The sequence below is a fragment of the Egretta garzetta genome, unplaced genomic scaffold, assembly GCF_000687185.1.
Source record: "Egretta garzetta isolate BGI_Z169 unplaced genomic scaffold, ASM68718v1 scaffold279, whole genome shotgun sequence".
In the NCBI taxonomy this organism is placed as follows: domain Eukaryota; kingdom Metazoa; phylum Chordata; class Aves; order Pelecaniformes; family Ardeidae; genus Egretta; species Egretta garzetta.
In genome coordinates this window covers 379,109-392,525 of record NW_009260844.1, presented here as the reverse complement: position 1 = coordinate 392,525, position 13,417 = coordinate 379,109, and the positions used below count along the sequence as shown (strand labels likewise).

At 48.1% G+C, this 13,417-nt stretch overlaps 1 protein-coding gene across 1 annotated transcript in view; it reads right to left on the bottom strand.

The window, feature by feature from the left end:
• FLT1 (fms related receptor tyrosine kinase 1) overlaps positions 1-13,417 on the bottom strand; it is a 111,757-nt gene continuing 98,340 nt past the window's right edge. Inside the window, exons 22-30 of the mRNA XM_009647123.2 lie at positions 12,954-13,053; positions 12,303-12,425; positions 11,091-11,202; positions 9,349-9,448; positions 7,900-8,005; positions 7,675-7,805; positions 7,180-7,264; positions 6,174-6,265; positions 1-205 (exon numbers count right to left, since the gene is read on the bottom strand). Of these exons, the coding sequence (XP_009645418.2) occupies positions 1-205; positions 6,174-6,265; positions 7,180-7,264; positions 7,675-7,805; positions 7,900-8,005; positions 9,349-9,448; positions 11,091-11,202; positions 12,303-12,425; positions 12,954-13,053 (1,054 nt within the window). The remainder of the gene's footprint in view (positions 206-6,173; positions 6,266-7,179; positions 7,265-7,674; positions 7,806-7,899; positions 8,006-9,348; positions 9,449-11,090; positions 11,203-12,302; positions 12,426-12,953; positions 13,054-13,417) is intronic.

The following is a 13,417-nucleotide window of genomic DNA, read 5'->3' as shown; positions in this document are numbered from 1 at the left end:
TTAAACGGGTGGCTGAGAATAAAGGATGACGGAGTTGTAGTCAGGCGGGGGAGAGTGGCACGCTTTCATTTTCTCCAGCACCGCGTTACCATACGTGTATCTTCGCTTGGAGTCACTGAGGTGGTCACAGCTGAAACTGCAGAAGCTTCTTGGCTTGGTTATTCCAGACAGCACCGACTCCTTGCTCCTGCTGGCACCTTTCACGCTGTAACAGAGCAGCATCACTGTTAGCATATTTAACACGTATGGGTGGTTGTTTCAGTGACTTGAGCAAAGCCCTGTCACAAGCAGCAGCTTTGTTTATTCTCGGATGATGGGAACGACATCGATGTAGATGGGATTTCTCAATGAGAGAGTGGAACGGAGGAGTGGAAGAGCCCTCCCATACCCCCTCAAGTCCCCTTCTGAACAGAGATGCTAGGACTGAACATCACTATTGAGGTGCTTGTGTTCCTTGCAAGTATTAGAGTCTTGGTGCTTATGGGGAGTACCTGATTGCGCAGCCTAAGCTCTAATTGCTCATTTGTGGCAGGTGGTAAGAAGCAAATCTTCATTGCAGGGGAAAGTGGTGTGGAGTGTCTGGCATTTGTGCTGCTGCTGGGTCCCCCGACTTAAACGTTCTTCCTATGGGAACTGGGGGGTTTTTGAGCAAGAGTGAAGTAATGAAAGGTCTCAAGCCTTGGGGCAAAAGCTGAAAGCAAAAGCAAAGTAGGTGTTCCCAAAGCCAAACGCTGGGATGAATTTTTAAGATAAATGGCTAATGTTTGTGAGGAAGGGCACAAGGTCTGGGTATCTCCTCTCTTAGACCTCTCTTGGCAGCAGACATGGACTGCTGGTTTGAATTAAGAGTTTTCCTGTCCCACAAAGGACCAGTTATCCTGTAGGCTGCCTTTTAGAAGATGCCCTTTACCAGAGCGGTTTAACGTCTTCTCAGCTGAGCCACTCTTAAAGATACTGTTTGCCTTGCAGCACTTTCTCACCCATATTCAGAGAGCGCAGTGCTTTAAAGGGCCCTTTCAATAATGAAGGTTAAGGCAAAGAGAATTTTCACACCATTGAACTTAGATACCAAAGATTTATCTGTAGACAAAGGACAAGCCAGAGCATTTTCCATCATTGATTACATGTGAAATCCTAATGCAAACATTTGTTGGACCGCAATGCCTAAAATTAGATTCCCTTCCCTGTATTTTTATAAGTTCATGGACACTCTGCCCCTCTCCATTTATAAGGTCAGGAACGTTGGCAGCCCTAGTCTTGAATTCCAGAGAAGACAGAACATCTCTTGAGGCTTTCGGAGCCCAGGGTTTTGCTTCTCATTTTAATTTGCTCTGTGAGATCTTTTAAGTACAGAACTGGTAGCGCAGGGCCTTTCCTGAGTAGGAAATGGAAAAGTAACAGTTTCTTTTGGATGTCACAGTTTCTTGAATTTTTAACTCACAAGCCTGTGTGCTTTCTGAGGAGCATGGTCTCTGTCTTCTGTCCTGCTGTAGCAGAGGGTCCTCCCAAGAAGACCACCCCATAACATTTGTTTGTAGGTGGATGGCGTTCATGAGGAGGAGCCCTCATGATGAGGATTGCAGATGTATCCCATATTTTTATATTGCATCTGTTGGCAGATGGAGAAGTAATTGCCTTGGGAAAAATTCAATAACTATATGGCAAGATTAGTCAAAGACTCAGTGGACTTTTTGTAATGGGTTTAAAAATAAATGCTTCTGTGATTTACATTGTAATTGTGAGTCTTAGGGAGCAGTGGGCTGGCAAAAGTGGAATGTGCATGCAAAGTTATGAGCCTTAAAATCATCATGCTTTTATCCTTTCATTCATCATCAGGCCTTTGCATCCTGAGAATTTTCTTGTGAACTAGACTTGGCTTCTACTTTAATTAATAGACCTTTATACCAGTAGAGCTGCATCTAGTAATTTTACTTTGGGTGCATTGCTGTACCTGGGCATGCACTCTCACAGAGAGCTTTGAGGGAGCCCACAGGGTTTTGGCATCCGTAGTCAGGCTTCATTTTGAGACTGAGCTTACAGTCAGTAAAGGCTTCCCTAGCTTTGGACTATCTTCTTTCCACTCTAGGAATGTAAATTAGAAACTGTGTCTAGATGGGTTTTAATTGGGATCAGTTGTTGGATGAAACGGCTGCTGCTTTCCTGACCGATTCAAGAACGGAGTGAGGTTAGAGGCTGGCTGCGGCTCCTACGGTGCTTGTTCCAGCTCACAAGCGGTAGAGTTCTCACTGTTTTTCTGGCTTAGCAATATGCTTTGACTCAAGGGTTTGCTCCAGCCTGAGGACTTTGGCTTACTTGGTTTGGGCTTTTTCACCAATACTGAGAAGCTAGGAAAGAGTTGTAGTTGGGATCCTTCCCACTTGCAAAGGCATAGATCTCAGAAGGTGGTTCTCTCTCTGCCCCAAAACCTTTCTATGGGGATCTTGTTACCTGAGACTTTAGTTTAGGAAAGACTGCTCTCTCTTTATGCTGTTCACAGTGTCACTTTCATCTCAATGGCAATAGCAAGTCTAGGACACATAGCAACCATTTCTGTGTTGTTCCTGGCTACCACCTGGGCCTGAGGGGCTCACCAGGGTTTCGGCTGATGCTCATTTCCTATAGTGAAACCAAGGGTGAGCTTTGCATGTTGGTGCCTTTCCTTCCACAGCAGTGGGAGCCCAAGGGGAGGGAATTGCACTTTGGTCACAACAACCCCATGCAACTCTACAGGCTTGGGGAAGAGTGGCTGGAAAGCTGCCCGGCAGAGAGGAATCTAGGGGTACTGGTCAACAGCCGGCTGAGTATGAGCCAGCAGTGTGCCCAGGTGGACAAGGAGGCCAATGGCATCCTGGCTTATATCAGGAATAGTGTGGCCAGCAGGAGTGGAGAAGTGATCGTCCCCCTGTACTCAGTGCTGGTGAGGCCGCACCTCGAATACTGTGTTCAGTTTTGGGCCCCTCACTACAGGAAGGACATTGAGGTGCTGGAACATTTCCAGAGAAGGGCAACAAAGCTGGTGAGGGATCTGGAGCCGAAGTCTGATGAGGAGTGACTGAGGGAACTGGGGTTGTTTAACCTGGAGAAGAGGAGGCTGAGGGGAGACCTTATTGCCCTCTACAACTCAACATGAAGGGAGGTTGTAGTGAGTTGGGTGTTGGTCTCTTCTCCCATGTAACGGGCAATAGAACGAGGGGAAACGGCCTCAAGTTGCACCAGAGCAGGTTTAGGTTGGACATTAGGGAAAATTTTTTCACTGAAAGGGTTGTAAAGCATTGGAATGGGCTGCCCAGGGAAGTGGTGGAGTCCCCATTCCTGGAGGTATTTAAAAGATGGATAGACGAGGTGCTTAGGGACATGGTGGGATGGCAGGGTTAGGTTGGACTTGATGATCTTAAAGGTCTTTTCCAACCTAAACGATTCCATGGTTCTATGAACTCGCCTGGGTCAGTGGGGTGCCCCCGTGCTGTCAGGTGATCTGGCTCCTCGCTCTGCTCTCCCTGGGGCCTGGCTCTCGGGTCGATCATGCTGAGTAAGCACCAGTGCACACACTGGCCCTCTCCTGGAGTCAACTGATTCATTTCTTCTGAAACAAACCCTGGGTGCGCTTCTAGGGACAGGTAGGATTGCAGCCGATTTGGCTCCTTCCACCCTTCGCAGTCCTTCAGCACTGCTGCGGCAGACGTGGCCCCGCCAAGTTTGAGTCCTCTCAATGCCATGCTCCAGGCACGCACACGCCCTTGTTCTGGCCTGAAAGTATCACCCCACCTGGCTGGCTTGCATGCAATTTCAGATGCTTTGAACTCAGAAAAAAACCCAAGTCGAACCCAATTGTTCTGCCCTGGGCAGCAGGGAAATGCGGGAGCCCAGGGAAAGGTAGGCCAGCCTGCCCCAGCCCGCAGGCAAGGGGGGAGCTGCAAGGGCACGGCCCCGCAGCACCCTCAGCCTCGGCTCAGGACCCACCCGCCAGCGCGAGTGCATTTGTCTGCATCTGTGTCCTAAACTGCAGTGTTGAGGTTTACAGCGTGATGGAAGTGCTCTGGGAGCAGTTTGGCATTATGGTGAAGGTGATCTGTAAGCTGCTGCCCAGAGAAGGGGGGGTGACCCCTTCCTCAGCCTGGCGCTGCCCTGACAGTGAGCTGCTACTGCTCACTCAGAAACTATTTGGGGGCCGTTCTTCTGGTAATCCAGTGACCTGAACCAGCTCTCTGCAAGGCTGAGATGCCAGCACAAGAAAGGGGGCAGGACCACCGAGCAGGATACTTGAGGTGCAAGGGAAGGAGCAGGACTGCACATCTGGTTAGATCAGCTTGCATGTGTCAAACCCCTCCGGGTTCCACCTTGTCCGGTGTTTGGTACAGCTTTCAGGGGTATTTATTTGCTGCTCCAATTTAGCCTAAGCGAAGGATGCTGAGCTCAGAAGCTACCACTTTTAGGCGTGTGGGCAGACTAAAGGGTCACTGCATGCATTCGCATTCACATGCATGAGTGCTTTTCGGTGTAACGCTACAGTACCACTTCTTTAGCTTGCAGGCCAGATGACCTTGCATGTTCTCAGCCAACTGCTCTGTTTCCCTGAGGATTTACGTTCTAGCAGTCACCGTTGAGTTCAAGTTTTTTCCCCATCCAAGCATTCCTTTCCCTTCTGCAGCTGAAAATGCTCCTTAAAGCAATTCTGGAGGGATGCTTGGGACACACTCCATGTATTCCATGCCACGCAAAGAAAAAGCCATTTCATACATTTCATTTCGTGAAGTTGCCATGTTGTCTCTGCATCTGACAGCAGCCTTCAGAAATGTCACATTTACACAAATTAAAAATGGGTTAAACCACTTCTAGGAAACATTGCATCCTTTGGAGCCCTGTAATATCCACACACATTCCAAGCTCTGTAATACCTGGCTCCTCAAAAGAGACCATGCAAAACTGTCTCAATAAAATCAAAGTACCATAAAATTGCTCACCAGCCTCTTTTCTGAAATGTGCATGGTCAAGGCAGGAGAGAGGGTTTTCCAGCACTTGTTTGGAGTGGTTTGAATCACCCCGGCTTTGCCGCGCATGTGCAGTGCTCCATTGGAGACACCTGCCAGCAGCACGTTTAACCTGCACGCCGTGTAGTTTGGCCGTGTGAGCCTGCACGCTCTCGTACACGTATGTCTGTGTGTTTAACCAACACCCTCTTAGTCACTGGAATTTTTCTTGAAGCCAGTCCTCTCTGCCTTGACTGCACGTTTCAGCCAGCTCCAATTGTTCATCGAGACAATACTACACCTCCCAGCCTGCCCAGCTGCAAGTCGCTGACAAGTCCGGTGCAGGCAGGATGGCGGGATGGCCTTGACCTCCTGCCAGCACCAGATGAACGAGGGGTTGGGTCTGGGCAGTCTCCAGGCTGGCTGAGAGCAGGGAGCCGAAACCAGGCACAGACACTGCCAGCTTCCCAGTGGCTGGGAACTGAGACACCGCCGGCGTTGAGAAAATAAACATTTCCCATTTACGGAGAGTTCATGTCAGTGCAACGCATTTCTTAGAGCAGCCCTAGTTCCCTGCTTGGGCAGCTGTCAGGAATTAGGTGGAGGAAGGTGGCCAATATATTAAAGTGCTTAAAGGCAGGAAGAGGAGTGAGGCCCTCACATCCATCTATTGTAAAGTTGCCACTTTAGCATCCTGAACCCATGGGTGTTAAATGGGCCGTGCTTAGCTGAGTCATGGAAAAGAAGGGCAAAAACAAGCACAGGGAGCCTTGTCCCAGCTGGGGTGCCCTTGGGGACTTGCAGAAACAACTGCAAATCCTTCATAGCTACACGTTCCTCCTCCCGCCCTGCCAAGGACTCGTTTCCTACAGTTACCTACCTCTCCCTTGGTTTAGTGCTCTCTGGCACTCACTTGCCCAGCCTGGCATTAAATTGAGGATCAGGCTGATCAACAGAGTGCTAGTAAATCACACTGGCCATGTGCGTTGGAGAGGTTGAGGGTTATTTGTTTCCTTGAAGGTGTACGGAGTGGGAGCTGATGGACTGCTGACTCAACTGGGTAGGACACACCTCAGCAAGAGTGTGTGCAGGGACTGGGGACACCTCAGCTACTTTCACTAGGCCTGATTTAGTGCAAGGACCTTGAATCCTCCTTTGCCCTCTAAAATGTGAAGGAGAAGAAGGGAAGATAGATAAAATACAGACCCAAGGAGTGTCCGTTTCTGCTTGCTGCCTGTCCACGTGAAGCGTTTCAGTTCTTCTGGAGCCAGCACCATCCCACTGTCTGCTTGGTAATCCTTGAAGAAAAAAGAAAGACACAACCCTATTAGGTGTTCACTGTAGAAAGTTGCTTGTACTTGGGCTCAATTCCCCTTTGGTCTGATTTGCATCATCGGCTTGGTCATTTATACTCAGAGAGCTCTAGGAGACAGTGGCTCCGTGCTGCTCGAGGTGCCACAATGCCCAGGTATTTAATGTTGCCTCTCCAAACTGTCTGTGCTTTGGGGTGCAGCAAACACATGCCATAAAGGCAGATATGGAGTATTAAAAGAAAGGTGTCTACATGCAAGGTGAGGTTCTGGCCAGCCACTGGTTCAGCCTTGAGAGCACCATCGTGCCTTTCCCACCTCCCACCACTTAATGTGTACAACTGCGTCACCAAAAGCTTCCCCCAGCCTCTCACCTATGCCCACCCCCTCCAGGACAGTATGTGTGCCCCATTAGTAGGCATTTCCTGAGCTTGTCTGCCAGATGACTCAATGATCTCAAAGGTCTTTTCCAACCAAAGTGATTCTATGATTCTGTGACAAGACTTGTTCATACCAGGAACCTCTGATGGGAATGTGACACACGATTCTCACTTGTGCACTGCTATTCAGATGAAAACACAAATCCAAGAAATTTTAAGTGGCTCTCCCGCACCAGCAGGACTCAGATGGGACTCTGGCAGCCATACCTTGCAGTGCTATTGGCACCAGCCATTTCTAATCAGGCAAGGAGCATTTGCAGCCCATTGCACGGTCAGCAAGGATCTACTGTCCCCAGTTTGTAGGACATGGGGTAACGTCATGCTACAAGTGCAGCCAATCTTGCACCTCGTATCAGTAGAGCTGACAAAGCAGTAAAAACCCTTCTTGAGCCTCTCTGTATAAATCTGTCACACAAATAAAAAGAAATAAATGGCGTCTCATTTGGCCCAAGAGTCACTTACATTAAATACAAGCATTTCCTTGACAGGAAGCTCTTCAAATGTCTTTATGCGCTGGGGTGGTTTTATTTTGAAAGTGTTTATGTATCTGTTCAACAAGAAAAGCAGGACAATTTTTGGTGAGTGTGTAAAGTGCGTAAGCAGGAAGCGCTGGATATTTCTCTGTTTCGTTAAGCAGTTGCCTCACTGTCAGCCAGGTAGTTTACACAAAAGGGACTTGTTAACCAGACCCCACCCAAACCTCGCTCCCCAGCCCTGGGGCATGCACGGCTGCCCCTCTGACAGCGCCCAAGCCTGGTGACCTGATGGTCCCCCTGAGCAGAGACACCCCAACGGGCCACCCCAGCCCAACAGGATCCTGGCAGTTGTGGCTCGGTGGCTGGTGGGACACTCGGACCATGTGGGGTGTCTCAAGATGTTTTCTCCCACCAAGGTCCAAACCAGGCTATGCAGCAAGCTATGGTACCCAACAAACAAACTCAATCTTGCTTCTCTCACCTGACATTTTCAGTGCTTCCACAACTCGAGCTTGTAACAGAAAAATTTTCATTGCACAAAGGATCGGATGGAGGGGGAAACCCACTTTCCGTTGCAAATATAGTGTTGAGGGGTATGTAGTCTTTGCCTTCCTAAATGCACACAATAAATCAGAGTGTTATTGCTGGGACCATGTGGCTGGTCGCCCCTGCCTCGGTCGCAGCACGCGGGTCATGATGTTAGTACCTGCTGGACATTTGCTTGCAGCAGGTCTCCCAGCTTTTTCACCAGCTCGGAGAACCTTGGTCTGTCGTTGGGATTGCTTCGCCAGCAGTCCAGCATGATTTGGTAGCTGTGAGGAGAAAAGCAGAATGAGCACGTGGTGGGGTTGCAGCTCACTTTGATCCAAGGCAGCGTGGTCACTGATAGAGTTAATTCCTGAGCCCACCTGATCTTACAAAGATGCTCTCCAACATCACTGAGGCCTCTTACTAAAAGTAAAAGAGTGAACTTCCCACAGAAAAAGAAAAAAACCTTCTTCCCACAAGAGACTGGGAAGACCACATCAAAAGAATAATTTAGCCAACTAGTCATACTTTCTTTTTTTTTAATTCCAAATTAAGCATTAAACCTTTGTATTAAACATCTATTAACCGGCAATGTTTAAGTTAAGGCATCCTAAGATGACTTATATGGATGTGTCACTTCCTCGTATTGGCTGAGTCGAGCTTTCCTTCCTGCAATAAAATATGTGGAAGAGAAAAAAAAAAAAGCTCTTATCTACTGTCACTAGGATAATAAAATTAGCCAATGGGTAATAATCCCAGATAGGCATGGCTGGTTCGCATCCTTTTTCTTCTTCCAGAACTATTTTTTTGGTAAGTGTTGCTATTTAGAGTCATGACATAGCACTCGAAAAGGCACCAAAGACACCTACACGTACTTGATTTTGCTTCCAGAGGTAAAATACCCTGGAGATGTTCATGATCCTGAATGACTTGTGCCATGGGGTGTGTGTTCGGTGTGCTGTAGGTGCCTCCCACTCCCAGGGCAGAGGGTCTGCAAACTCAGGGTCTCTCTTGGACCCCCCTAGGCCTCCAAAAAGCTGTTGGCCATGCAGAAGCAGCTGGAGGCTGCACCTGAAGGCCGGGGACCAGGGAGCATCAGCCGACATCACGGTGGAAGGGCTCAGACAAACCCCGCAGGCGACACAGGCTGGGAGGCTGCGGGTCCCCGTCACCTTCCTCTGCCATCAGTCACCGTCTCCGGGAAAGGGTGGACCCTTGTCAACTGAATGTTTGTGAGGAAGCCTTCACTGTCACTTCCTAAGTCAAGACAACGTTAATAATGTCACATTCCTCCAGCACTTATCTGTGTGTGCGTTGGTAAATATTAAAGCTGGAGAGGAATGAATGACCTTCCTCCTCAGGGCTGCTCGCTCAGCTCCCCTCAGAGCCCAGCCCTGGCGGTGCCCTGGGCTCGAGTCCACGTCCCTCCTCACCCTCTCCTACCCCATGGGAGGGCCAGGGGGCCAAGGAGGGGAGGGATGCAAGAAGACGCTGGTGACAGCAAGAAGATATGAGGCAGCATCGGGTTGTTTTTCCCTATGGTGCTTTTTGCAGAGACTCGTACATCATCTGCAAGGCAGCCCAGGAGGGCAGTGGTACGCAACGCAAGCAGGGAAAGGCATCTTACATCTCCTCGGTCGCTTGCTCCGGCGCTCGCATTCTTGTGCCTTCCTTTAGCCTGCTGCAGAAATCCTCATCTATTTGGACTCCAGGGTAAGGGGAGGCACCTGGGGATGACATGGGAAGAACAGAGTCACACACCCCCTCAGCTGGGTGCCTGTGACCTAGCCGTGGCCCTACACATCCCCCCCAACACTTGGGGTGTGCAGCATCTGCTTGCACAGCTGAGAGCCTGGGGGCATCCGTCCGCCCCTTGAGGTTTGGCTCCTGTCAGCTGCCACACTGCTGCTGACGGTGCCCCAAGCCCCAGTCCTTGGATGGGGGCAGGATCAACCCAGCACTACCGGTGGTGCTTACCTGGCCTGAATGCAAAAAATACACATGAATTTGACTTGAAAAGGAACCCTCGAGAACAGCCAAGTCTGATCTCTCTATGGTTTGGACCACCCCAAATTCTAGTAAACAGAATATTATGTTCAAATGTTCAAAACCACCTTGAAAGTAAAAAAATCATGGTTTTTAAATCAGATCATAGTCCATTTGCATTGTTTCTCAGTTTCTGTGGTTTTAAGATGCAGCCTGATTGTGCTGTTGGCCTTTTTTCTGTAGATAAGAAAACGTCAGGAAAAGGGAAAACGAAAGAAAAAACCAAAGCACCTCTCTGAGTCAGACAGTCACCAGGTTCAGGGAGCTGGGGCTTTAAGAAAAAAATGGCAGGTATTATAAGGCTGACCATAAAATCACAGGAGTTGGCAGGCTGACCAACAACACGTATTTAAACTAATAAATGATTGATTGTCCTGAGAATTGTATAGTATTGTTTCCTCTGCTGTTCGCCTCTTTTGTCAGCCTCTATGTTGAACCCAATTAAGATTCTTCTGTTCTGACACTCATTGTTGTTCCCGCTCAGTGTACATCTTGTATCCTGCCTTTTCCACGTGAAAGAAAGGGGAAAGAAAAAAAAAAAAAAAGCTTCACTGGGTTTAATTTTGGATTGCATGCTCTAGTTCATCCTGCAGCATCTGTGCGCTTGCTTGCTCGCCTGCTGTATCCAGTAGCCCTGGTTGGGAGGGGACTGGGTCCCTCCTGGGCTGGGGCAACCACCTGGTCTGAGGCTGGAAGTGGGGGTGACACAGTCTGAGACACGCAAAGACCTCTCTGTGTGTTCAGCTCTCTTGCTCCCACAAGAAAAGCAAGAAGCTTTTGAGGGAGCACCCAACCTATGGCACTCAGTGCCTTGAATGCTATCTGTGGCATAGGAGGCGATGCCTCAGTCCCTGGCAGCTGCCGACCCAGGCCCACAGCTCCATGTTATCCCACAGGGTTCCACATTTAATAAAAACGCTTAAAAATCTGCCTGATTTTCCTGGTTTGCACCATGAATCAGACAAAGCACAATGACTGCTCCAGCCAAGTTGTCCTGCATCTCTACCAAGGCTTTCTACAGGGAAAAGAAGGGGAGCTTAGGTTTTGCCCATGGCAGAAATAGGAGGTAAAGTTCTCAGATAGCCGTGCTATCCATTAAGGCTTTCAGCCTGGCATGTCAGCTTTCAGTGCCCTTACAAGCACCAAAATTTCCAGTTCACAGGAGTGTGATACAGTTCTCCCCTCTTCCCCTACCCCTGCCTGATTTAGGTCTTTCCTTATTATAAAGACCTGGCAAAGGCTCTTTGAATGTAATGGATGTTCTTCCCCAGGCTGAAGTCCCCACCGCTGAGCCCAGCTCCCGGTGTGCAGAGTTTAACGTACCCAAGGAAAATATCTCCCACAGCAAGACCCCGTAAGACCACACGTCGCTTTTTGTGTTGTAGATTTTATCAAATATAGATTCTGGAGCCATCCACTTGAGAGGAAGTCGAGCCTGGAGTAAAAGGGACAAACCTGACTATTATTTTCAAAGCCTAAAAGAATTTAATCATAGATGAATCAACTATATATTGTTATGTAAATAATTACCATTCAAGCAGGAACCTGTGGGATTTCCTTACAGGCATTCAAGATAAACCCACACTCATTCAGATACTTTCTTAAGACATTGTTGGTGTAAAAGGCTGTTTTTAAAATATGCGTGGCACAAAACACCAGACATTGGCAACCTGTGACCAGAGTGACCAGGCCTTTTCTTTACTGGAATGTGAGGATATACAAGAGCAGAGGTCTCTTGCCAGCATCCTAGAGACAGGGGAGAAAACCCTACATCCAAGCGCAAATCATTCTGTGATGGTGTCGGAGATGTTCTTGGGGAAGTTTCCAGAGCTTGAATTGCAGTAGTGTATCAGCACTCCTTGAAGCCCCCTCAGCACAGCCTGTTAGGGTCTTCTGAGCAGTACCCAAGCTATGTGAACATTTCCCAGCTAATATGTAGTGCTGTATAGCCTTGAAAGCTATTTATGGATGAGGGAAGAGCTGGCAGGTGGGTGAGACCTCTAGAAGGAGACTCTCTGTGTGACCCCAATGCCCACACCAAACCACAGCATCAGTGGGCTTAGGCACAGTTTGCTGACCCAGCCTTCATGGCAGGCCTGGCCCAGGGCTCGCTGCCTGCTCTTTGCAGCAGAAGCAAAAAAACCCACCCAAGTAGGTGCTGGAGGCAGCAAGTCCACCTCAGCTGCTTGAGGCACCACGAGCAGTGCTTGGACCCGGCATGGGTGCATGGCGGGAGGGACTGGTTTCCTTGAAGGAAGTTTACTGAGTAAGGGGGTTATGCTGAGCCAGCTAAGAAACACATCTGAAAAAATATCTGAAGTATTAACAGGGCAGAGCTGTGAAACAGTTAGCATGACCATGCCTTATGCCCAAGGATGTTTTCCAGATCTACAATGTGTCTGGATAGCTCATCTTCACACAAAACCCATGATAGCTTTCAAGCTCTTTTAAGTTCAGGAAATTTGAACATTTTGGTGGACAGTTTGAAATGATATGTTATAAACATTTGGGTAAATAAACAGCATCTTGACTTACGTCTCCTTTTCTCACATAATCAGGATTCTTATAAATATCTCTTGCGAGGCCAAAATCACAGATCTTCACGACATTGTTCTCAGATAAAAGGATGTTTCTGGCTGCCAGGTCACGATGAATGCACTATAATAAAACAGTTTCACAACCAAACTGCATTTCCTTAATCCTGCCCACAAATTTCCTGACTGTCTCCCATATCCTTTTAAAAATCATTATTATTATTTGAGAGATCAATTTAATATTTTTTTAGGGAAGTTGACTGTAGTTTACATGAGGTTACTGTAAATGGTGGCAGTTCTTTAAAAAAAAGAAATTATTTCTAAGTCCAGAAAGTGATAAATTTTAAAGCCCCTTGACATTTTCAGGGAAAGCGCTGATTCATTTGGAGCTCCCTACCTAATGAAGAAAAAAACCCACCACACCCAAAAGATGTTCCCTGAATGAATGAGCTTGACCCACTGCCTTCAGCCATGATCCTGTGTTTATGGACTATGGAGACTTGGATAAACACACCATTATATTTATAACGCCAAGAGGAAAACAGCTCTTCCTTTGGGAGCTCTCCCAAGGAAGGTGTCACTAAAACGTAGACATGATTTCACCTCTGAATCCCATCCTACTGCAGGGAAAAATCCCCAGCGCAAAACTCACCTTTCTGGAGGAGAGGAACTCCATGCCTCTGGCCACCTGAAAGCTGTAAGAGATCAGGTCCTCCATCGTGAGGGGCAACTTGTATAGCTCATCAGCATCTGCAAAGGTGGCAAACGCCGTTTGTTACAAAGATTGCTCACAAGGCGGTTATTTTCCCCCTCTCTTACTGACCCTATTACTCCCATAAATTCAGCCTTCATCGAGTAGTATTCGAAGGTCAACCCACTGTCACTGGAAACAAAAATAGTGCTCACTTTATACCCCGTGCTTTGGACACTGCTGTGTTTTCCCCAAAGATAAGGAGCAGTCAGAAGAAACAATCACACATTTTCCTGTCAGATTTAGTAACCCTGGAAATAATCTTTTTTTAAATCTTCTACCCTCTGGACATGACCCTGTGAGTGTCTCCCACGGATGTTTATTAGGGTGATAAATGAGGAAAAAAATTTCAGGGATGCACAGTA